General features: G+C 36.4%; 1 protein-coding gene across 1 annotated transcript in view; it reads right to left on the bottom strand.

The window, feature by feature from the left end:
• CFAP47 (cilia and flagella associated protein 47) overlaps window positions 1–25,460 on the bottom strand; it is a 374,219-nt gene that overhangs the window by 197,823 nt on the left and 150,936 nt on the right. Inside the window, exons 30-32 of the mRNA XM_066250539.1 lie at window positions 18,852–19,073; window positions 7,512–7,593; window positions 6,489–6,569 (exon numbers count right to left, since the gene is read on the bottom strand). Of these exons, the coding sequence (XP_066106636.1) occupies window positions 6,489–6,569; window positions 7,512–7,593; window positions 18,852–19,073 (385 nt within the window). The remainder of the gene's footprint in view (window positions 1–6,488; window positions 6,570–7,511; window positions 7,594–18,851; window positions 19,074–25,460) is intronic.

A 25,460-nucleotide genomic window follows, 5' to 3' on the forward strand; every position in this document is an offset into this window, starting at 1 on the left:
TCTACCAGTTACAATGGTTTTCTGTTCTGTCAACACTTCCTTTCATTTGTTTAGCTCACCAAAACAAGGCCGACCTAATGACCTTCCCCAACTCATCACTGCCATCTTAAGCAAACTCTCAATTTCATCTAATACTCTTATCCATGTGCACCCTCAAAGGCTCTTTCCTCCTGATACACAAACTTATAAAGTGTGACTGCTGTCTTCTTACCCACTTGAGGCTCATTTGCAGAATTCTCTCCTTTGCCTATGTAATATGGTTTCTTCAATATTGAGTTTCTGACCTATGCTATTTTTTTTCAATCTATAGCTTTTTCCTCCCAATGTTATTACCTATATACCACTAAATGTCTATTAAGAAACCACACAGACAACCAATTTTAGTAATTCAGAAATAAAAATTCAACACAGTATTTAGAACATTATCTTAGTAGTAGTAATGAGAAAAACTACAGCTTCATGTCAGTGAGATAAATGATATAATAATCTCTTTGAAGGTATCTGCATATACCTTGGTGATGAACACATTGAGCTCTCCATCACTTTATATATTCAGTAAATTTCCTTTCTTACTCTTTCTACTAAGTAAGAAAACCCTAACTCATAATATAGGTTAACAAAACAGGTGCTCAGTCTGACTGTTACAGATTGTCAGGACTACCATGAAGCTATAAATTATAGAGATGTTTTATATTAAAATCTTTGCAATAACAAAAATATGCTAAATTGGGTGATGAGCATATCACACTCAAAAGCAGAAGGTCAAGGAAACCTCAACTCTGGAAATAGTATTCTACTCTTCAATGGCGTTCATCTTCAGATAAAGTTCCTTCAGCTCCCACTGCCAGGACAGGACTTCAATAAAACCTATATAGTGTCTTTGTGCAAATTAGAAAATGGCACCCTCTCCAAGAGAATATTATCCTGAGGGTGCCCTTATTTCAAGATAAAGGCCCCCTTAACTTTTGTGAGACACAGCTTAGACCAGGATCACTATTCTTAGCAAGCAACATGCAGGATGGATTTTAGCATCTAATTAACTCAACTGTGCAGAATATACACAATTATATTCAGGTTACCTGTCCATTCAACAACTTGATACATTTTTTATCCAATAAATATTGGTAAAAAGCAAAGCTTTTGATGCTTTAGTGATCTATACCACAATAAAAATTATAATATTCAAATCCTACAGGTATATGTCCAATGCATCCAAGAAATCACTTGATATTATTTGAGGTAGCCACTAAAAATAATGAAAATGATATATACAGAAAAGCACCACTACTATGAAAATGATGTTTTTAATTTCACCTCAATTGGAAAAATTCATGTGAGTCACCTTCCATTCATAACTAGCACATGTCAATATTGAAAAGAAAGCATCTTAAATTCACAAAGATCACAGTAAAATGATATAACTCAGTAGCCTCACTTTGACAGTATTTATGTTTTATAATTTCTTTTAACATTGAATTTAAAACAGAAGCATATTTTTTAATCACCAACATTTCTTCACACACAAGGATTCATTTGTAATACCCTTCTTGTTGTGACCAGTGTGGTTAATTCTGTATTACTATGTACCACCACTGGATTTCTCCCAGCTATGTTATAAATTAATCTTTAAATGACAAAGAATGCCACCAACTAAAGCCTGGGCTCTCCCTGTTAAAGAGGAGGTAAAAAATATCTTACCATTTGCGACAGCATGGCTAGAACTGGAGATCTTACTAAGTGAAAAAGCCAGCCAGAGAAAGACAAGTACCATATGATTTCACTCATATGTGGAATCTAATGAAAATGAACTAACAAGCAAAATAGAGACAGACTCATACATAGAGAGCAGGCTGACAGCTGTGGGGGAGGTGTTGGGCGAGGGAGGTGGAGGGATAAAGCAAAAAAGGAGAAAAAAACAACCCTCATGAACATGGACAAGAGTGTGTTTAGGGTAAGGGAAGGGGGGGAGGTGGAGAAGGGTATGAGGGAGATAAATGGTGATGGAGGAAACTTGACTTGAGAGGTGGGGTGGTGAACATATAATATGGTGTACAGAGATGTGTTGAAGAATTGAGCACCTGAAACCTGTATAATTATGTAAACCAGTGTCAGTGTCACGCCAATAAAATCTTTTTTTAATTATTTATTATTATTATTATTATTATTATTATTATTTTTAGCAAGAGAGAGATAGGGAGACAGGAAGGAGAGAGATGAGAAGTATCAACTTGTAGTTGCTTCACTTCAGTTGTTCATTGATTGCTTCTCATATGTGCCATGACTGGGGGGCACCAGCTGAGCCAGTGACCTCTTGCTCAAGTCATTGATATTGGGCTTTAAGCCAGTGACCTTGGGCTTCAAGCCAGTAACGTTTGGGATCAAGTCAATGGACTCAGGATTTGGAACCTGAGACCTCAGTGTCCCAGGTCAATGGTCTTTACACTGTGCTACCACCAGTCAGGCCAATAAAATTCAATTTAAAAAAAATGCAATGAAAATTAACTAAAACACAAGATGCAAATGACAAATGGGTGAAAAGACTAGCCGAGAAACAGCAAGGTAGCTCAAGATGAATAAGGAATGATGGGGGACACCTATAATAGGTACACAGTGTGCCCAGCCAGTTGCTAGGTGCGGGGGGAGAGCAGAATGGAACCGGACACATGCCTCCTTCTCCAGGAACTCACAAAGTCTCTCACAAGAATTCCCAGAGGCAAGCACAAATATCTGCCCACTTGTCTTGGCTTCTCACACACCCACAGGGAAACTTTTGGAAGTAGAGAGCAGATTAGTTGCTCAGAGGTCTTGGCTTCCTACCAGGTGCTACCTCCAGCTCTGTGGGCCCGAGAGCCGCCGTGCCCTATAGTGGAGTGAGGGTCTGGCTTTGGGGAACACCGCCTCTTCTCTGCCGTTCCCCCTGTCCTGTCATGTTGGCATTTCTCTGCTGCATGCCTAGTTACCACTGACTGCCCCCCAAGAAGTAGCAAGAGCTGCATCCAGCTGTTTGTAAGCCTGGGGCACTGAGTTCACAGCTGTGAACGAATGACTCACACCTTCCCCCTCAGCCTGTGCAGCAGTAGCAGAATATTGGAACACAGCTCTGGCGTCTGGGTGCCGGACTTGAATCCTGGCTCTACCAATGGCCACCTTGAACAAAGTTATATAAACTCTCAATGTGTCTGTTTCTTTGTTTATAAAATGGAAATAGCAGCACCTGATAGAACTGTAAGGCCCAATAAGACTATGCCTATTAAAGTGCTTCCAACTGTGCCTGTTAGCTATCATTATTAACTATCATTATTTATTAATCATCCTTCATAGACTTAAAAACCAATAATAAATTTGCTTTCAACTCTCTTCAGGTCATTGCTTTCTAATCCATGGGCTATGAACAACTAGTTTGTTGTAGAATGACTGTAAAGGCTTTAATATTATGCAAAAAAAGAAAGAATACAATGTCATCATATACTTTGCTCACATATATTTATCACACACATGCAGAGTTATATGTTCCCTATCCATGGTTATATCCAACCAAAATATGCAATAGTTGTTATCACCTGCAAGAATAATTGCATTTCCACATTGATGTCACTGACACTATAGGACATACTGCAAAGCCATCTAATAAAAAAGTTTCATGAATTCTGCTTCTTTCCAATCATATTTTACTGAAGTGCTTTTAAAGATCCCTCAAAATATGACCCCCTGTACCATTTTTGTTTGTTCTCTACAAGGCGTGCAATTCTGACTAATGTGTAGGTAGAACTAGTATCTCACCACATTTAGCAACAAATACTCCAATTTTAATATAGGGGGAACTGAACTGGTTCAGGGAAAACATGTTTACTTAACCAGCAAGATTACTGCTCTTAGTTTAAAAATACCAAAGTATTTGACAAATTTTGCCACTATTCTAAGAAAACAGAACTTTATGACAGACAGTATACTGGAAACAAATGAATAAACGGTTCTTTCTGATTTAATAGAGCACTTAGAGCTACCCATGCTTTGGACACAATACACGAAAAAACAGCTCTGCAAATGATCTAACTGGGCACACTTATGCGTTCCTCTGACTTCATCATGGCATTAGTAAGGAATTTCAAACGTGTGCTGCCGTCCAGATCCCTTTCTGACTAAAGGATATACCCACCTGGTAATCATACCAGGCACCATAATAACAGCAGAACCAAAATAAACTTCTCATGTCCTCTCACTTTGTTCCACTCTCTGCCCCAACAAAATACTGTTATTATCCCTTGTCTTCTATATATTTCAGTGATTGGGTCAAATTCTATTCTGTCACCCAACAAGAAACCCACTGTCATCCTTCACCTCTCTGCCTCTTATATCCCACAAGATCTAGTCATCACTAAGTCAGTACTACTGAGTTCTACTCCTAATTATGAAAGCTGCCCCTTGTCTGTCTTTCCCACCACCAACAACATTCCTAGCATCAGACATTGAAATACATCCCCAAAGTTTCTACTCTGTACCACAGTAATTCCTCTAAAATGCAAAGCTCCACTGCTCTTAACCCAGCCACGCTGTGTTTATTCTACAAAGTGTGCCATGTTCCATCTCACCTCAGACATTTCCACACTGAATCTCCTCTGCCTTAGGAAAAAACTCATGTAACACATTCTTCACACAAATCAGCCCATCTCTCTCTCTAAACTATGTCCCAGCTTGCCTGGTAAACACCTATCAATTCTCAGGGCTCAGTTTTAATTAATATTCTTCCAGGAAACCTTCCCTGAAACACAAGACAGTTAGGTTCCTCTCTATGGGCACTCATCCTTAGTTCTTTGGGTTTACCTTGTCATAGTGTTTGTCATACCTCCTTGTAATTATATATTCTTCTCCTAACCCTAACTTTAGCTGAGAGTCACCAACACCCTCATATGTTCTTCTGGGAATTAATCAAGACAAATCAGGATTTCTTCCCTTGACATCCATTAAGAGAGACAGGGCAGTTTGAGGTGGGGAGGAGAGAAGAGGAGGAGTAAGTGAGAATCATATAGCAGAAGGAACTCTCCAGAAGATAGGCCTGGGAGACTGGCTTCAGTGAAGGCTTTAGATGCACAGATTGCAGCAAGAGGGCATTGGGCTCCTGGCAGAGAACTATAAGGAAGAAATACATTTTTCCTATATCAGCTAGTTTTATATGGCCAAAATCTTAGTGATCTTAGAAGAAAGTAGTTAGGCCTGTGAACCTTAGTTTCCTCATCTCTAAACTGGGGTTCCCATTTAAAAAGCATTTTATCACAAGATCACATTTAACAAGCATTTTGTGACATATAATAATATCTAGCTTTTTTTTTTTTTTTTTTACAGGGACAGAGAGAGAGTCAGAGAGAGGGATAGATAGAGACAGACAGGAAGGGAGAGAGATGAGAAGCATCAATTCTTTGTTGCGGCACCTTAGTTGTTCATTGATTGCTTTCTCATACGTGCCTTGACCGTGGGGCTACAGGAGACTGAGTAACCAACCCCTTGCTCAAGCCAGCGACCCTGGGTCCAAACTGGTGAGCTTTTTGCTCAAGCCAGATGAGCTTGCGCTCAAACTGGTGACCTCAGGGACTTGAACCTGGGTCCTCCGCATCCCAGTCCAACGCTCTATCCACTGCGCCACCACCTGGTCAGGCAATACTATCTAGCTTTTAATTTTGTCCATTCCTTTGAGTGATGACTTGCTGTTTCTATTTAACGTCTTCCTTTTAACTCCTTATCCTGCAGCTTACTTTGTGAGGATAGAGCAGAAGCCCCGTTGATCTCAGTGAGCAAGAGAGATAATGCCACATTTGAAACACTGGGAAATGATTCCAGGACTGAAACCAGTACTCATTTTAGCAATAAAGATATAGGTTGTGAAGGCACAATTTATATGTTAATTTACTCACACATGCACCTTGGCATGAAGTCAATTGGAGAATCTCATCAACACCTGGTCTTCCCTACAGCTGTATGATTCCTAGTGAATATCTCTTCAGAATAACTTTACAAGAGACTATTATGCATTACAGCTGAAAACCATAATTTTCTTCAATATTCATTCTTTAATCCTTTCTTTTAATATACTGGAAAATGCCTGTAGGTAACAATCTTAGAGACTATACGTCTCAACTTTCCTAAATCCTGGTGCAGTTATATGACTAAATTCTGTCCAATGGAATGTTTAAAGCGATAGGATGCATTTTCCCAGCAACATCCTTTAAAGGTATATACTTGTCTTCTACTTCTTTATGTGTTCTTTCATATTCTGCGAAACTGACCCAGGGATGAAAGCCCAGTAACAAGAATGGAAGACACACCCGTACCACCTCTAAACTACAGTTCCATGAAAAAGAAAAATGAAAATTCTACTTCAGTTACTGTGGTTTTAAATCTTTTATAGCAATATTACTTATGCCTTAACTAATACACTATCTGTGTAAATTAACCAAATAAAAAAAGCCAGCAGTGAACAAGAGGGGAAATGGTACCTTATACATCTGAAGGAATAAATCTGTCCATGCCCGTTTACTCCAGGTTTCAAATTCAATCGCATTTAAAACAACAGCGTTCTTTTCTTCAGGCAGAGCAGAAAACATTGAAGAGGTTGTACTGGAATACTTTAAAAAATAAAGTATCACAACATTAATTAAAATGCAAGATGAATATTAAGTTCAAAATTTTAACTACTTATTTAGCCTATGTTGTTTCTTTCAATAAAACCTTTACATATCTTTTTTACACATTCATCAAAATCTCTAATTTCCCATGTACCAATCATAGAAACTATCAACAAAGGTAACTTTCTGGAACTCATAGCCCTTTATTGAGGTCATAGATTTATTCATATAGTGTACCCACTAGCTCTGGGGCAGAATTGGCAAAATGAGATACAAAGTTATTCTGAACTCTGACTCCTTTGAATTAAGCTACAGGGACTCGGGAGAGTGCTACAGAACTGGCCCCCAGCTCTGCTACTCATTTCATGTGGTGACCACAACTTGAGTTGCCTCAAAGGCTTCAGACATCTCAAAACAATACTCCTTTATCAACAGATTTCCATAAAATGAATTGCATAATTTGAAAAAACAACATACATATCTTTCTTAATTTCTCCCTATCCACATCAAAAATTAAAGAAGGGAAGTGAGAAGTTGTGGGTAAATTAAACCAGTATTTTCTTTGGGAGATATATATATATTCAAAATCCCACGTAAAGAAAAATATTTATCAATACATAGGCACACATCATTCTTCATTTCTAAATCCCCTATAAGAAGCAAATATTTATATATTTAAGAAAGCCATGTGATCATTTCTACCTAAGGCTTCACTGAGATTTTTAGATAAATACAAATATATAGTATATATATGTCATCAAGAGGGGCATAAGCCTTAGGATACGTCATAAATAAAAAATCAAGAATTCTAAAATGAAATATTTGGGCAAAGACCAAAAATCAGTAAATTCAATAATATCTGCACAGTTGTTTTGATAAATTATATTTCCTTACTTTAAGTTCATGCCATATCTTATAATCTCCTGGTTCTAATAGAAATTCTGGCAGTATATGAGCAAAATATGCTCCTTGTGTACTGAAATTAAAAAAGAAAAAACAAGTTATTATGGTATAACACTCATGATTTTATGTCATTTGTATTTCAACTCCAATTAAATTATTTCAATGTCATATAATGTGTTTATTATATTTTAACTTTGCTATTTAAGATTATATAATTAATTTCAAAAAATCCTCCTTAACAATAAAATATGTATATGATGTTTCCTTTAGAGAACTGATTTATGAGAAAAATCTTACTTAGTGCCTTCAATAATCAATATTTACACTTATATATTAATAGTATATAGAAATTATGATTTTTAGCCCATGTTTTTAAACTGCTGGAACCAGTCCATCAGAAATTTCATGCCAGTCGACAAAAGAGTTAACCACCCTGATGCTGTATAAAGACTATAGACCCAATGATCTTCATTGAATTCATTTGTGCTTAGGGTGATTTCTGCCTTAGCAGTCCCCGAAATAATTCTATTTTCACAGGTCCCAAAATGTAAAAAAGTTGAAAAACTAATTATTTAGCCCCTGTTATCAAACCACTAACCACTTTTTGTTATAATATTATATTTAAAAATATATAGAAAAGTTTGAATACAGTAAAATATCTGATACAGTAAAACATCTGGTTGATCATCAGTCAACCAATGCTCATGGAATACCTCTCACCATATATGCCCGAATATAGAAAACCCCCAATATACCAGAATCCATCACTTATTTTTCCAAAGAGAATATCCAAAACTTGTGGCCTCTTTAATTATATAAACTTATAGTAGCATAACTAAAGCAGCAAATACCTATATATATTATTTTATATATTCAAAAACTATTCATATTATTTTATACATTTAAAAACATTTATCATGTTTAATACTTTATAATTTTTCATGGTCAAAGTATTTGAAATATTTTAATCCAGACTCTTCATATGCATGTTCCTCACTACCAGAACCTATACAGATGTAATGCAGCTTTGGCAGGAGTGTCTCCCAGAAGGGTATTTGGGTGTTTAGGTATAACTCAGTTAGCAAGCATCAAACCTCACTCACCATAACCGGAGAAGAATGCCTCATCTAGTACTCAACTTTGAAACACCTTCAGTACTTTGCAGTCTAGAACTACTGGGAAGAATTAAAGAAAAAGAAGAAGAGAGCCTTAAAATGATTCTGAAAGGTCAAATCTTGAAGACAACACAGATGAATATAAGAAGAGAAAAGTAAGACAAGAAACTCTAGTGGGGTTGGAAGACTTGTTAAGATGACAGGGTCCTGGGCCAGTCAAAGCTAGCGGAAGAAATCCTGCTGCACACATATAAAGTTCCTTTCTTTAGAAGTCAAGCCTCATCCTTTCTATTTGATTTTTACTCATTTTATGTCTACATCTACATTATTTTTATGACTCTTCATTACATTCACATTAGTCTAGGTTTAAATAAAATCTAATTTTAATGGAACACTAATTCTCAGCAGGAGGAGCCAACCTAAAGCCTATGTAAGACTCAATGAGATGATGCCCCATTAAGTTGAAATCCTAGAGAGTGAAACAAAGACATATGAAGAAACTGAAATACCTTCTTGCTCCAGAGCCAAGACAGGATCTCAAGGGGAAATGACTATTTCTATAAAATGCTGCTGAGAGCCTAGGAGAAACTATCAGGGAACCATTAAACTGAGTTTCCTGAAGAGTGAGATCACCTGGTATTCATTTGAGGATTCTACAGTGTCTAGCAGAGAGTAGGCCATCAGTAAAAAGTTGAGAATGTAAGTATTAACATAAGCAAGTAGATAGATACTGATGGGGAAAGGAAGCAAAGGGAGCTGGATATTGTATTTTATAAAACTTGGAAAGCCTGCTTCAGTAAGAAGCTACATCCTATTTAGCTTAATTTGTTAGAAGGCTAAAGTATTCATAGGCTCAATTGCCCATTTCAGAATCTATTGTTCCCTCAGAGTCCATTGCGCCAACACTTTTACTATAAGTGCTATTATACAGGGTAACCAGAAGAAAATATTGCTTCAGCACTCTGGGCTCACTCTGGGAATCTTCCCAAGCTGATCTGGTGCTAGGGGAAGGTATTTCAGTGAGTCCACTTTAAAACATGTGCAGTGGAAGATGGAATTGCCACCATAGATGCCATAGATGCCTGTCAGTCTAGCCTAGAAGAAGGACTGATTGGTTAATGAGATAAATCAATGAAAGTCCATGAAATTTTGAAGAAACTGATTGGTTAATTTGGAAAGCTAGTCCTTCCCAGCCTGAAAATATAAACACAGGCTTAGCAAAACTCTCTCTCTCCCCCAGCTTGGAATAAAGCTTGCCTCGCTTGTTTGTTCACGAAGTCTCCCAGCTGCAGTGGCTGGCAGCCAGGTGCTCTCCCAAGTATGGGTTTTGAGCAATGCCTGGACTGAACTGAACTTTGATAAGGACTAAACCATGACACAGAATATGTGAACTTTGTTCTTTATACTGGGCCTAATGAACACAAGACTGGAGTTCCTCCTTGGTGCGAGGGATGGACAGAAATAAGACACTGAAATCCTGTAAGCAACATTCTATTTCAACCTCGAATAAATCTTGCTGCAAAAGCCTAAGCTTCTCCAAGTGCAGGTCCAGTAAAATGCTTTTCGTACGACACTGTACATGAAGCACATTTCCACTGGCATTAGAAGCTGTATCGTGAAAATTCAGTTTTGCATTGGTAAAGACAAGGTAACAGGCCCAAAATGGTGTTGTGTAGGCTAAGGCTCACATCACCAAATCAAGACTTACTTATAGTTTGGGTCTCCCATAAATGGAGTCTTAAACCATTCTATCAGAATTTCCTGATAAGCATTAGTTAGGTAGCCTGCCTGATCATAGAGCCCTGCTATCCTTTAAAGCAGGGGTCAGGAACCTTTTTGGCTGAGAGAGCCATGAACGCCACATATTTTAAAATGTAATTCCATGAGAGCCATACGACCTGTGTACGTTACACATTATCCAATAAAAATTTGGTGTTGTTCCGGAGGACAGTTGTGATTGGCTCCAGCCACCAGCAACCATGAACATGAGCGGTAGGAAATGAATGGATTATAATACATGAGAATGTTTTATACTTTTAAAGTTATTACTTTTTTATTAAAGATTTGTCTGCGAGCCAGATGCAGCCATCAAAAGAGCCACATCTGGCTTGCGAGCCATAGGTTCCCAACCCCTGCTCTAAAGGAACGTAACTTCAAAATAACCAATCTAGTTTTTGAGCTGTAGGGGTAGAAAAAGGTTTCCTTTCTTTCTTTGTAGGCTCTTTGGTTGGTCTAACCATCAAATTGATGTAAGACAGATTAAACAAATTAAATATGAACCTCTGGGAGCCCCACAGAAAACTGAAACTCCCAGGCAGTCAGGTAATTGAGGAAAAGAGGGTAAGGGTTTTTGAGGCTTCAAAGAGGAGGAAGACAATTTACAGAAAGATGAGATGAGCAGATATTGGGTTAACAAATGTTTGCCCTGTCAAGCAGATAAAAGTTATCACTGGTATAGCTCTCTTTCTGGGCCAGGCTCCCTGTCTAAATTTTTTGAGGCAGCTAAGAGAGAGGAAAGCTCTTCCTGAGTCTGCTGGGTTTCAGCCACCTGCAGCTCAAAACAATCCCCACGCCAAAGTGGCACATGTTGGGGTGGCACGTTCCACCCCCTCCCTCATTGCCTAAGTACAATGTCCTTGTTCACACCCTGATGTTCATAAAGTCTCTTGCGTTGTATAGTAGCTTTTTGGGACTCCTTTCTATCTGCTAGACTGGATGCTGTCTGATTTACAAATTGTTGAATAAAGCCAGTAAGATTTTTCAATTTTACTCAGCTGAATTTTGTTCTTTAACGGCATTTTACAGATACTGTTATGAAGTGAAGAGTAGCAGAATAAACCACCCCAAAATATGCCTCTTTGGCATACTGATTAGTTTGAGAAACTATACACACAGGAGAAGTAGAAAACAAAGTAGAAGTTAGCCTTTTGTAATGAAAATCTACATTTATTGAGGAAATTCACATTAGAAAAGAAGTCCTTACTAGAAAGAGTTATTACTAGAGATAACTTTTAAACTGAGGGATTTACCTGCATGACAAGCGGGACAACCCTTGTTTAACAAACATTTCCTTTCCCCCCAATACACCCCTCCCACCCCTCAATTTTGAAGCTCTGGACTCCTATCCCTTTCCTTCTCTCAGAATGGTAGAAAAGCCTCAATTTTTTGTCGGCCTTCACGTCCCCTATCTTTGTGGGGCTAATGTACTTATTATGCACGTAATTAAATTGTTTTCTCCTGTTAATCTCTTACTAGCCAAGAACCTAGAAAGAGGAAACATTTTTCCTCCCCTACAAGAGGTCTGTTTCTTTTTTTTATTTTGCATATATCTGAATGCCTAATTTCATCAGCCCCTAAGATAATATTTACAATTATGTTTTGTCAATAGTTTATGTCTGGTCAGTAGTTTTATAGTGTTGACTTTTATAATCGATTTCATTACACTTTTACAGTCTAGAGTTTGTATTTGCATATTTCTCCCAAGTTTACTTTAAGTAGAACAAATTAAAATTAGATGTAAAGAGTTATTAAATTCTAAACTTTATCTACAAAAATTATACTTTCTCATTAATTGCACAAGGTAAATATAATTTCACTTGTACAAAAGGCCTCACCCACTGTCACAAATTTAAATGGGAAAGCTAATAACATTTATTATCATTTTGAATTTAATACATTTATTTCCACGATGAAACATATGCATGCATTTTAAATTAATGACCCAATTCTATTAACCAGACTGCCACATTCTGAATGTTGATGGATTTTATCAGAGCAAACATATCCTGATAGGCATATATTTGCTGATAAAAGAGCAATAAATTGGAAGGGCTTGGATTTAATTCCAAAATCATTCTTCCATACCTGCATCCTCAAACCACAAAATGTCAAAACAAAAACTTCCCATGTTAATGTCAACTCTACTGGAGCTGTACCAACCACAATGCTACCAGAGTAGCATGAAAATCACAAGTACCATAAAGTGTAATGATGCTATCAGAAAACTGTTTGATTTCTATATTGCAAAAACAAGAAAGATCTAGTTAAGTATCCAAACCTTCTCCTTTTGTTCACAGTTAATATGCCATTGGATTTTAAAAGCACAAATAACTTTCTAAAATAAGAATGGAATTAGAATTTTTTTTTAAATGAGAGGAGAGGGGATAGAGAGACAGACTTTTGCATGCACCTCAACCGGGATCCACCCAGCAACCCCCGTCTGGGGTTGATGCTTGAATCAACCGAGCTATCTTCAGCATCCAAGGCTGACTCTCAGACCAATAGAGCCACTGGCTGCAAGAGGGAAAGAAAGAGAGAAAGGGGAGAGAACTAGATTGTCACTTCTCATGTGTGCCTTAACCAGGGATTGAACCTGAGACATCCATATGCCAGGCTGACACTCTATCCACTGAACCAATGAGCCAGGGCCTGGAATTAGAATATTTCTTATTGAATTAAAGGATTTATTTTATATTGAATCAGTCAAGTATCAAGAGTATGAAGGGGTAGCCTGACCAGGTGGTGACATAGTGGACAGAGCGTCAAACTGGGATGCAGAGGGCCTAGGTCTGAAACCCCAAGGTCGCCGGCTTGAGCACAAGTTCATCTGGTTTGAGCAAGGCTCACCAGCTTGAGTCCAAGGCCACTGGCTCGAGCAAGGGGTCACTCGTTCTGCTGGTGCCCACCCAGTCAAGGCACATGTGAGAAAGCAATCAATGAACAATTAAGGAGCCACAATGAAGAATTGATGCTTTTAACCTTTCTCCCTTCCTGTCTGTCTGTCCCCACCTGTCCCTCTCTGTCTTTGTCACAAAAAAAGTATATAAAGTGGTAAAATTAAAAGAAAAGTCATGTGCTTTTGATTTTAAACTTATAAAAATTTAAATAAATGTTCCTTTTATCCTGAAAATATAAAAGACCGAGTTGATAAATACTTATTTTCTTGTATTCTTTATGTTAACTGACATTTAAGTCTAATAGAACAGATTTTTAAAAATACTGACAGCTCTTCAGAAGGATGGGGTTGGGGGACGGGGGGTGGTGGTGGAGGGATTGAGCAAAAGAAAAATCAAAAGGAAAAAACTCATGGCCAGAACAACAGTGTGGTGGTTGTGGGGGTGGGAAAGGTAGTGGAAGGTATGGGGGATTAAAGGTGATGAAAGGAGACTTGACTTTGGTGGTCAACACAAAACACAGTATACAGATGACATGTTGTAAAACAGAGCACTTGAAATCTGTATAATTGTGTTAACCAGTGTCACCACAATAAATTCAAAAAAAAAAAAAGAAAATAAATAAAATATTCTATTTCAGTAATAGTGATACCAAAAAAAATCAGTTTTCCGTATGTCACTAATGGCTATTACATTTGAATACTATAAGAAACATTTTAGTACATGAAAGCCATTAATCATAATTTATTACTCTTCATCATCATCAGTCTTATTATTTGTCATGTGTTACATATTTTATTATTTCCATTCTCTTATCAACCAAGATTGAGAATTATAACCCTGAATTTTACAGATATTAAAATTGGGGCTTAAACGGGGTAAATAACTTGTGCTAAGTCACTGGAATATAAAAGAGCTAGAATTGCACCTGCTGGGCCGCTTGACTGGTTAGCGCAAGTTGCCCCACGCCAAGGTTGTGGTCAGGCACATACAAGATTCAACCAATGAGTGCATAAATAAGGGAGACAACGAATTGATGTTTTTCTCTCCCTCCCCCCACCCCTTTCTTTCTCTAAAATAAATAAATAAAATAAAATATATATTCTATAAAAAAAGCCTTCATCTTCTAACTGATTCAAAAGCCACACTTTTAACCCCACTTCAGTTTGCTCTTCCAGAATCACGTATGTACTTTGAAATATTGTTCTTCTTAGACACAATTCCATTAAAGATCACAGTAAAATCACACATGAAATTGAATTTACTTATAAAGGGAAGTAAGCTGTTTTTTTCCTGAGTGTAATTTGTTTGGGTAAATGGACAATTTTTTTTTAAATATCAGGGGAAGTAGAAATAAGAGTTACCATAGCTCTATATTACATCATCTCCTACTTTCTAGTTTCACTGTAGGGTACACAGTGTTTACATTTTGCTTGTTTTAGCTTTATATTATGGATATTATAAATCAAAAAAATTAATTTTTTCAATAAAAATTTATCACATCATGAAAAGAATACATTGAAAAAATTACATTATAATGCAAATATTTATATTTGATTTAAATATTATTTTTAAATATAATCACATATTATATATATTATAAATGAATCAAGTTATATCAGAAGATATTAGATACTGTATTAATCTGCTCATGCTGCCATAATAGAATATCACAGACTGTCAGGGGTCCCCAAACTTTTTACACAGGGGGCCAGTTCACTGTCACTCAGATCGTTGGAGGGCCACCACATACAGTGCTCCTCTCACTGACCACCAATGAAAGAGGTGCCCCTTCCGGAAATGTGGCGGGGGGCCAGATAAATGGCCTCAGGGGGCCGCATGTGGCCTGCAGGCCGTAGTTTGGGGACGCCTGGCTGTAGATTAACAAGAGAAATTTATTTTCTCACAGTTCTGGAGGCAAAAAGTCCAAGAACAAGGTGTCTGAAAATCTGGATTCTGATGAGATCTTTCCTCCAGGTTTGTAGATGGATGCCTTTTTACTTTGTCCTCATGTGACCTTTTCTCTGTGCTCCCACGGGGCTGGGGGGATCCCTGGTGTCTGTTCTTTTTATAAAAGTGCCAGTCTTATTGGCTTCAAGATCAACCTCTATGATATCACCAGCCTAATTACATACTTAATGTCTTACCTCCAAAAAAGTCAAATTGAGGGATAGTACTTCGACATGTGAACTTTGGGTGAACACAATTTAGTCCAACACAGGAAACAGTATGCATATTATTTTGCATATAGCAAAACAAAATTTACTATAAAATCTAACAACCGCCTGACCAGATGGTGGCGCAGTGGATAGAGCATTGAACTGGGATGTGGAGGACCCAGGTTCGAGACCCCGAGGTCTCCAGTTTGAGCACGGGCTCATCTGGTTTGAGCAAAAGCATCATCTTGGAACCAAGGTCGCTGACTTGAGCAAGGGGTTTACTCGGTGTGCTGTGGCCCCATGGTCAAGGCACATATGAGAAAGCAATCAATGAACAACTAAGGAGCCTCAACGAAAAACTGATGATTGATGCTTCTCATCTCTCTCCATTCCTGTCTGTCTGTCCCTATCTCTCTCTCTCTCTCTGACTCTCTCTCTGTCTCTGTAATGAAAATAAAAACCTAACAACCAATTGACATATTTTCTGTCTTGCAAAACATATGAAATTGTTAAGGGCTGAATTGTGTTCCCTGAAAACTCATATGTTGAATCCCTAACCTTCAGTACTTCAAAATGTGACTATTTGGAGTTACGGCCTTTAAGACAACGATTAGGGTAAAAAGAGGTCTTTAGAGTGGTCCCTAATCCAAACTAACTGGTGCTTTCAAGATGAAATTTGGACAGCCTTGACCAGATGGCGCTGTTGATTAGAGCACTGTCCTGAAGTGTGGAGGTTGCAGGTTCGATCCCCGGTCGGGCACATACAGGAGCAGATCAATGTTCCTCTCTCTCTTTCTGTCTGTCTCTCTCTCTATCATCCCCTCTCTCTAAAATCAATACAATAAATGTTTAAAAAATTTGGACATACAGAGAGATACCAGGGGTGTGTGCACACAGAGAAAAGACCATGTAAAAACTAGAGAGAAGGTGACCATTTGCAAGCCAAGCAGAGAGGCCTCAGAAGAAACCCAATCTACCTTTACCTGGATCTTGCACTTCTAGCCTCCAGAACTGTGAAAAAGAAATTAATTTTCATTGCTTAGGCCACCCATTCTGTGGTATTTTGTTATGGTAGCCCTAGCAAACTAATACGGGTACGTTGAAATAGTTATTCTTAAGAGTTCATAATTTAGTGTTATAAAGTCAATGTATAACATTCATAGCACCCACACTAATTTTCTCCTTGAATCTCTCATTGGTTACATCTTCCCTCCTAAAATACAAATGCTTTACTTTTTTTTCTTTTACCCCCTAATTTTATATTTCACAAAATTTTCCTCATCCCTTTTAGACTGTTCTGAGACTCAATTTCAAAGTTTTATTCCTTTTAGCACAGGAACTCAAAAAGAAAAGCTCTGTGAAAAAAAATGTTAAGAAATATTTAATGAGCACTAGACCCATTCTGTGCTATCAATGACCCTGGGTGTCAAGAGATACCAGAAGAATGAGATGTGGCTTCTTCCCTCACATGCTCACAAACTCAAAACTAGTGGGGTACACAGACCCATGAATGAGTCAGTGGTGTGCTATTTTCCTTAAATGTTAGAATCTTTCCTATTCTCCCACCCAGACTGGGTAGAGAGGAATAGAAAGAGAGTGCAGACTTGAGTCTTCACAGATCTTAGTCTCTTCTGACCAGAGCAGTCTCTTTAGGGTACTGTTCTCTGGGATAAATAATCAAAATTTTAGACCTCCTCTACCCACCACCAGGTGGCATCTGGGAAGAGGAAGATTTATTGTTAAATAAATAAAGCTTCAACTTCACGTTTCCTCACGTTCACGAGTCACTTCTGAAGACATGTATCTACTTTATTTTAATTTGATATTATCTTATAAAGGAGGAATCTCTAAATTGTATAGAGCGTCACGGGACATGGATCATCCCCTGCATTTGGGTGACATGAGATAGGTGAGAGGGACACATATCTGTGTATGAAGGTCTGTGACTACGTTTCTGGATGCTCAGTCTCTTTAGAATGCCTCCTCTCTGCCTGAAGCCAAGCTGCCATGTGGGCATTTGCTGCTGAGCCTGAGCTGAGGATTCTGTATCTCTTCTCTTAGCTCCATCAAAGACCAAGAAATCCCTCATAACTGACTTGGCCACTGCTCAGTCCTCATACATTTGTCATTCATATTGTGGCTTCAGAGCCAGCTACCCTCTGCCTCTTTTATTTGTCAACTCAGCATCCACTGTATAACAGGCTGCTTGGGTCCTCATTCAAGCACCTTCAGTAACGTAAACACTTCTAGTTCTAAGTAACAAGAAACTTAAGTTAGCTTTGCCTATAAGCATGATAACAGGAATCTAAGAAAGGAAGAAAAATATTTTTGTTTAGTGCCATTTCTAATGTTTAAGACCAAAGTATTGCTAGGGACTGAAAAAGTCTGATCTAGAGATCTAAAAACTGAACACCAAATCTTTAATTGGCATTCCTGCTATATGTGTCCTCTTCTTACACTCTTTCCCCACTCCTGCGAAGATAGATGAATATCTCTGGTCAACTATGGGATAGATTGCATACACAAATAAGCTAGATATAAATATATGGCAATATACTTCAAAATATATTAACCTTAATGCATATATAATTTCATGTAACAAATACTATTTTAGGGATATAGGAGCACAGAAGATGGAGCAATAACACTGCCTATGAATGTGGGGAGTCCCACTAGACACGGATACTACAAATGTAGGCAGAAGGAGTGCTAGATATTTAGCACCACTCCCTTACAGTTTGAATGAGCTCTGTCTTCCCATTTCTTGACCACTTGACATTGGAACATTGCAGAGGAACAGACACTATGGTATTTTTCCTTTATCTCCTATCAACCTTTTATGGAAAATTTCACCTGCTCATTATTTTAATATTAAAAGGCTTTAATCACACAGACCAAAAGTTCACAGTGTCCATAACTTGAGATTATGCTAACAGTAACTGGAAGAATAAATTATTGGTTTCACCCTTTTTTTGTTCAATAGATTTATATTTGACTTATATGAGGATTCTCAAAATGAGGTCATGGAGCAGAAATATAGTATCACTTGAAACATGTTAGAAATGCAAATTAGCATCATACACTCAGTGTGTAAGGGCCAGTAACATGTTCACCATGTCATCCCAATGATCTGGATGCATGATAAAGTTTGAAAATGACTGCCTTAGATTCTAAATTCAGTAAGTCATGAAATGCTTATTTGCTATTATTTTTCAAAGGTATATATTACAGGGTTATGTATAGTGTAGAAACTTAGTAAATATTTTCTTTTAAAAAAAGCAAATAATATCAAAATTTATCCAGCTACCTATCTACCCATCTACTTATTTATCTACCTATATAAGCCATAATTACATTTTTAAATTAGCACATTCATGTTCTTACCTTAAAAAATGAAGAAGTGAAGAATATTGCATATAAAGTTTAATCACCCTTTGATGACAATTCATCGGGAGAGACTGACCAGGTGCAATTCCTTCAGGCATTCTCCCACTCAAGTTGCGGATCACATCATAGATGGTTTTCGTGTACCTCAAGGAGTCATGTGCTCTGGATTTTCTTTGGTTTAATGGCACCGATGCCAAGGCATACATTTTACACACATCGCTATGGGAAAACGAGTTTAAAAATTCCTTTAAATCTCAAGAAATGATGTTATGGAAAAAATGTTCAATGATTAAATAAAATTCTATTCCAAATCAAAAAAAAAGTAATTACCAAATTCACTTATTTAGCTACCCTTCGCTAGTAAATGTAGATGTTTAAAATAACCCCAGACATTTCCAGCATCTTAAGACACATATTATCTAATGTTGCAATTGTCAATTCTGAAAGATTAGATTCTAAATAGAAAATATAAGTGCTTTGGATAAACATTATAGGAGTTAAATCTTGGACCCATCTCCTGCTAGCTGTGTAATTACCTTAACTCAATTTTGTATGCTATAAGTTAAAGACAGCAATGCCTATGATAGTTTCCCAGATATATTTCAAACATTCATCACACATTTATACAAAGATAAATTTATCATTTTCTCAACATCTGTATTTTAATACTTGGAAGGGCACATCTTGTACATTGGCCTCATGAGGAGGGATTCTCATTTGAAATATTAATCCCAGGGATCTATTGTTCCTATGAATGACTCTGTTCTTCCTTTATTTTTTTTAAAGAACATATTTCATGTTTTAATTTATGTACTGATTTTAAAGAGAGAGAAATATCTACCTGTGCCTGTACATGCTTTGACCAGGCATCAAACTTGTAACCTTTGTGTATCAGGTCGATGCTCTGGTAGTCAACCTTTTTATACCTACCACCCACTTTTGTATCTCTGTTAGTAGTAAAATTTTCTAACTGCCCACCGGTTCCACAGTAATGGTGATTTATAAAGTAGGGAAGTAACTTTACTTTATAAAATTTATAAAGCAGAGTTACAGCAAGTTAAAGTATATAATAATAATTACTTACTAAGTACTTTATGCTGGATTTTCAGTTTGGCAGAATAAATCTTTATAAAACAACTTACTATAGTTAAATCTATCTTTTTATTTATACTTTGGTTGCTCCGCTACCACCCACCATGAAAGCTGGAACACCCACTAGTGGGTGGTAGGAGTCAGGTTGACTACCACTGCTCTAACCAACCAAGCTATATGGACAGGGCTATTTCTCTGTTCTTTACACAGGACAATGCAATCTTTATTTTCTGACACCTCCTACACCAAGTTGTGATATATGCTAATTTTTAAATGGAGTAAAAAAATCACTACCAATTTTACTGCCTACAGAATATCAAATATCTAATACTATACTATTTGTTTCATAGCAATCAGTCACAAATCTGTCACTGGCTTTGACTGATAAATAAAAAGTACTCAAGGGACGAATTTGAATGACAGTTAACCAGTTTGCTAGCTAGCAGTTCTGTGTCACATATTATAGGAGAAAGAACATTGTTTTAGGTAATGGTTTAACTACCACTGCTCAGACCCTGGCTCTGCCACTTACTCTGACTTTATGAAGGTAACTTGACCTTTCTTTCTTCAGCTTCCTCATAAGTAACATATATAATAAAGCTAATATGTCCTGAAGTTAGCAATAAAGAAAAAATAATTTCATGATGAAGAACATTAACATCATCATAGGACTTAAAATCACGCACTTGAACAACAGTGTGGTGAGTGTTGACTGTGTGGGGAAGATGGAGGAGAGACTAAGGGAAAGAATGGTGATGGACGAAGACCTGACTCATGGGGGTGAACAAACAATACAGGGTGCAGAGATGTGCTGTAGGATTGGGCACCTGAAACCTGGATAATTAGGTTAAGCAGTGTCACACCAATAAATTCAATTACTTTTTTTAAAAAAATAAAGAACATTGCTCACAACTTTTCAAAATTGACCAAAAAATTCAAACCACAATGAAAAAATTACTAGAAATACCAGTAAAAATAACTACAAAGAAAACTTTTCTAGGCATATCAGAGTGAAGCTCCTGAAAACCAAATATAAAGATCAAATCTTAAAAGTGCACCAAAAGATATTTTCAAAGCAGTAAAAGTAAAAAATATACTTATTTTTTTTAGAAACAAATACAAAAATTTGTTAACAAAATACCTTAATTAAAACATTTAAAGATAATTATTTGAAAGGAAAAAAAAAATCACCTTACACTAAAGACCAAAAATGCAAAAAGAATGAATAACAATAAAATTGGTAAATGGTGCTGATTAAAATTATTATCTGAGATATATATATATATATACACACACATATATATATATATATATAATTACAATACACAACAATAGCATATGATAGGAAGAGAGAAAATAAACCTAAAATACCATATATACCTGCCACAATGAAAAGGAAGATCAAATTAATTAGTACAAGAATTTAATAACTTAAGAATGTATACTGTATTGTCTAAGGTAATCATTAAAAAAATTTAAATGTGTATTTAATTTCTAAGCTAGTAGACAATGAATCATGAAATAAGAAAACAATGTTTAATCAATTCAGAGGAAGGCAAACAAAGGAGAAAAAGGGAACAAAGAATAGACAGAAATAGAGCTTTATAATATTGTAGATCTTATTCAAATTTACATAATTACATTAAGTTTATGTAAACCATAAACTCAAATTAAAAAACAAAGATGGAGAGAAAAATATGAAACATGCTAAAGATGTGCATCAAAAGAGACATAACAAAAGACATAGGAACTGAAAAGATTTATGTAAAAGTGCAAATGTTAACGAGAAGTGAAGTATTGATGTTAATACAAGATAGCTTAGCATTTCAGGAACAAAGCATTCTAAGTATAAAGAAAGATATTCACTAGGCAAAAAAAAATTTCAATCCATCACAAAGGTGGTACAATTGTACATTTGAATCCACTTAGTATAGCTCAAAATATATAATGCAAAATTGACTGAATTAGCCCAGCCTTTGGTAGGCAGTGAATAAAGTGTCGACCTGGAATGCTGAGGTCGCTGGTTCAAAATCCTGGACTTGCCCAGTCAAGGCACAGAAGAGAGTTGATGCTTCCTTCCCCTGCCCCCCACTCTTTCCCTCTTCTCTCTCTCTCCTCTCTAAAATAGAAAAACTAAAATAAAATAAAATTGACTGAATTAAAAAGAAGTAGCCAAATATACAAATGTAGGTAGAGACTTAAACAACTTTATTCTAGTAATAATTTAAAAATCAATAAGCATATAAATTATTTAATGAGTACAATGATCAAACAGTGTAAATGTACACACATGAAAAACAGATTTCAATAACTAGAACTACACAACATTTTCAAGTTGAATATTTAAAAACTAAATAAGCAATAGCCAATAAACAAGTGCAAAAAGTTTCAAAGAGGATGGTCTCTGACCTAAATGAAATTATGCTAAACATCAACAGTAAAATCACCAACTGTAAGCTTCCAAATGACCTTTGTAAAATAAAATTGTTGTAAATGAGAAAGAAATGAGTGGAATGAAAAGAATATATTACTTATAAAAATATGTAATTCAGAAAAGCCAAATGAAGAAAATTATATTTTAAAAATTAAAGCTTCTCATTATGAAAATTCATGATTACTAAAAATAAAAATAAATTTAATTGGTAAAGGGTTTCTATAAAAAGCATACAATGAGCCTCATACTTAATGAAAAATATTGAAAGGTTTTCTGCCTATTGTTGAGATGAAGACGTGGTTGTCTACTATTCAATATTTAACTGAAGAACCTAGCCAATGTAACATGGCAGAAAATAGAAAAAAAAGTGATTAGTTATAGATGATGTCTTTTTAGAAATATGAAAGTAATTTTACTGATAAATCAGAATTAGTAAGTTGCCTTAACATGGCAGTTAGGTAAATATCAGCACATGATAATCTATTATAGCATATAAAAAAATCCCATTAATCATAACTTCAAAACATATTAAATACACAGAAATAAATCTGCCAAAACATGTGCAAGATCTTAATTGAAACCTATAGAGCACCAAAAAGATAAACTTCAAATGAACAAAGTAAAGGAATGTACAAGTTCTTTTTTTGATCAAGGACATAGTGCAAAGATACCATTTTTTTCTAAATTTAACATAGAAAAAATTCAACTGCAATCAAAACAACAGCAAGGTGCCATTTTTAGTCAATATTTATAAGAGATTCTAATATTTACATAAAATGCAAATGTTATAAATCACTAAGAAAAAACTGGAGAACAACAAACTTGTGTACTTGCACAACTAGATATCAAGAACTATAAAGTCACAAAGCCTACAACAATTTATTATTGAGGCAAAAGTATGCAAATTGATTGAAGGAATGTACTACTCAGATTCACAACTACGTATATGAATACTTGGCTTATGAAAAAAGAGACACCGTAGAGTGGAAAGAATATAGAAAGCGTAAACTTTTCCATCAATGGTATTCAGTCAATTGTTTATCCATATTTGAAGAAATAAGGAAAAATAAAATACACCTTAACATTTATCTCTCAATATACACAAAAGTAAATTGCAAGAGGACCAAATCAAACATAAAACACAAAACAACAGGCCGGTTGGCTCGGTGGTAGAGCGTCGGCCTGGCGTGCAAGGGGTCCCGGGTTCGATTTCTGGCCAGGGCACACAGGAGAAGCGCCCATCTGCTTCTCCACCCCTCCCCCTCTCCTTCCTCTCTGTCTCTCTTTTCCCCTCCCGCAGCCAAGGCTCCATTGGAGCAAAGATGGCCCTGGCGCTGGGGATGGCTCCTTGGCCTCTGCCCCAGGCGCTAGAGTGGCTCTGGTCGTGGCAGAGCGTCGCCCCCTGGTGGGCGTGTCGGGTGGATCCCGGTCGGGCGCATGTGGGAGTCTGACTGTCTCTCCCCGTTTCCAGCTTCGGAAAAATACAAAAAAAAAAAAAAAAAAAAAAAAAAAAAAAAAACCCACAAAACAACAAAGCTGCTAGGAATACCAAAAGAAGTTAATCTTCATGTGTCAAGGAGAGAAAGATATTTAAAGAGCAGACAAAACCAATAACCACTAAAGTAAATAGTCAAAAATGAAACTATATTAACATTATGGGGAATATATTTATAATGCATAAAACCAATATCAACCTCACATACAATATTCATAGAATTCCTCAAACTAAAAAAAGAGAATCCATTTTTTAATGGGGAAACCATTATAATACAGCATTTCCAAATGATCAAGAACATGTAAATTTTCCTAATACTAATAAGAGTAAAATGTCAACTCAAATCAGACTTACTAGAAGAGATAATATTTAAAATACTGGCCATATTTAATATTTCTTACATGTAGAACAAATGGAAATTTCATGTACTACTTGTGGAAGTACAACCACCCTGGAGAACTATATGAAAATGCCTCTTAAAGGTGATTATATTTCTTTCTTATGATCCACCAATTTTACTATTACATATATGCCTTTCAGAAATATGTTTACTAAAAGGCACATACTAAAAAGGCACATACTAAAATATGTTTATCAAAAGGCACATTCTAATAGCATTGATTAGAATAGAAAAATCTGAGAACCAGTGAAATGTCTATTGACAGGAGAATGAATAAATTGTAGAACATTTATACAATGTGCAGTGGTCGGCAAACTCATTAGTCAACTGAGCCAAATATCAACAGTACAACGATTGAAATTTCTTTTGAGAGCCAAGCGGGAGGAGTATAGTGAGTAATTATAACCACTTTCCTTTTAACACTTTGTTTTGAACTAAAGATATGTTTTGTTTTTTGGTGTTTTTTTATTTTATTTTATTTTATTTTTTGTAACTTTGTTAGAAATCACTGGCAGTGTGAATAGGCAGGGTACCCAGAAATGGTGGTGACACTTTGTTTATATTATTAAATTTATCAATAAGCTTGCCAGCAGCTCGAAATTGCAGAAAGAAAAGCATGCTACCTGACCAGGCGGTGGCACAGTAGATAAAGCATTGGACTGGGATGCAGAAGAACCCAGGTTCGAGACCCCGAGGTCGCCAGCTTGAGCACGGGCTCATCTGGGTTGAGCAAAAAGCTCACCAGCTTGGACCCAAGGTAGCTGGCTCGAGCAAGAGGTTTCTCAGTCTGCTGAAGGCCCGTAGTCAAGGCACATATGAGAAAGCAATCAGTGAATAACTAAGGTGTATCAATGAAAAACTGATGACTGATGCTTCTCATCTCTCTCCATTCCTTTCTGTCTGACCCTATCTATCCCTCTGACTCTCTCTCTGTCCCTGTAATAATAAATAAATAAATAAATAAATAAATAAATAAATAAATAAATAAGAAAAGTATGCTATATATATTTGTTTAAATTTCAAAATTTCCTACATAAGGCTGGAAGAAAATCCTTCAAGAAAGAAGTATTATTAGTGAAATAGCATTTAGGTAAGTGCTTAGAAACAATGGGTTTTAAAGTTACCTTCCACTGCCAAATAAAAGAGTTGGTAAATATGATTAATGAAATCAGAAATACATAACAC

This window comes from Saccopteryx bilineata, chromosome X (assembly GCF_036850765.1).
Source record: "Saccopteryx bilineata isolate mSacBil1 chromosome X, mSacBil1_pri_phased_curated, whole genome shotgun sequence".
Classification (NCBI taxonomy): Eukaryota; Metazoa; Chordata; class Mammalia; order Chiroptera; family Emballonuridae; genus Saccopteryx; species Saccopteryx bilineata.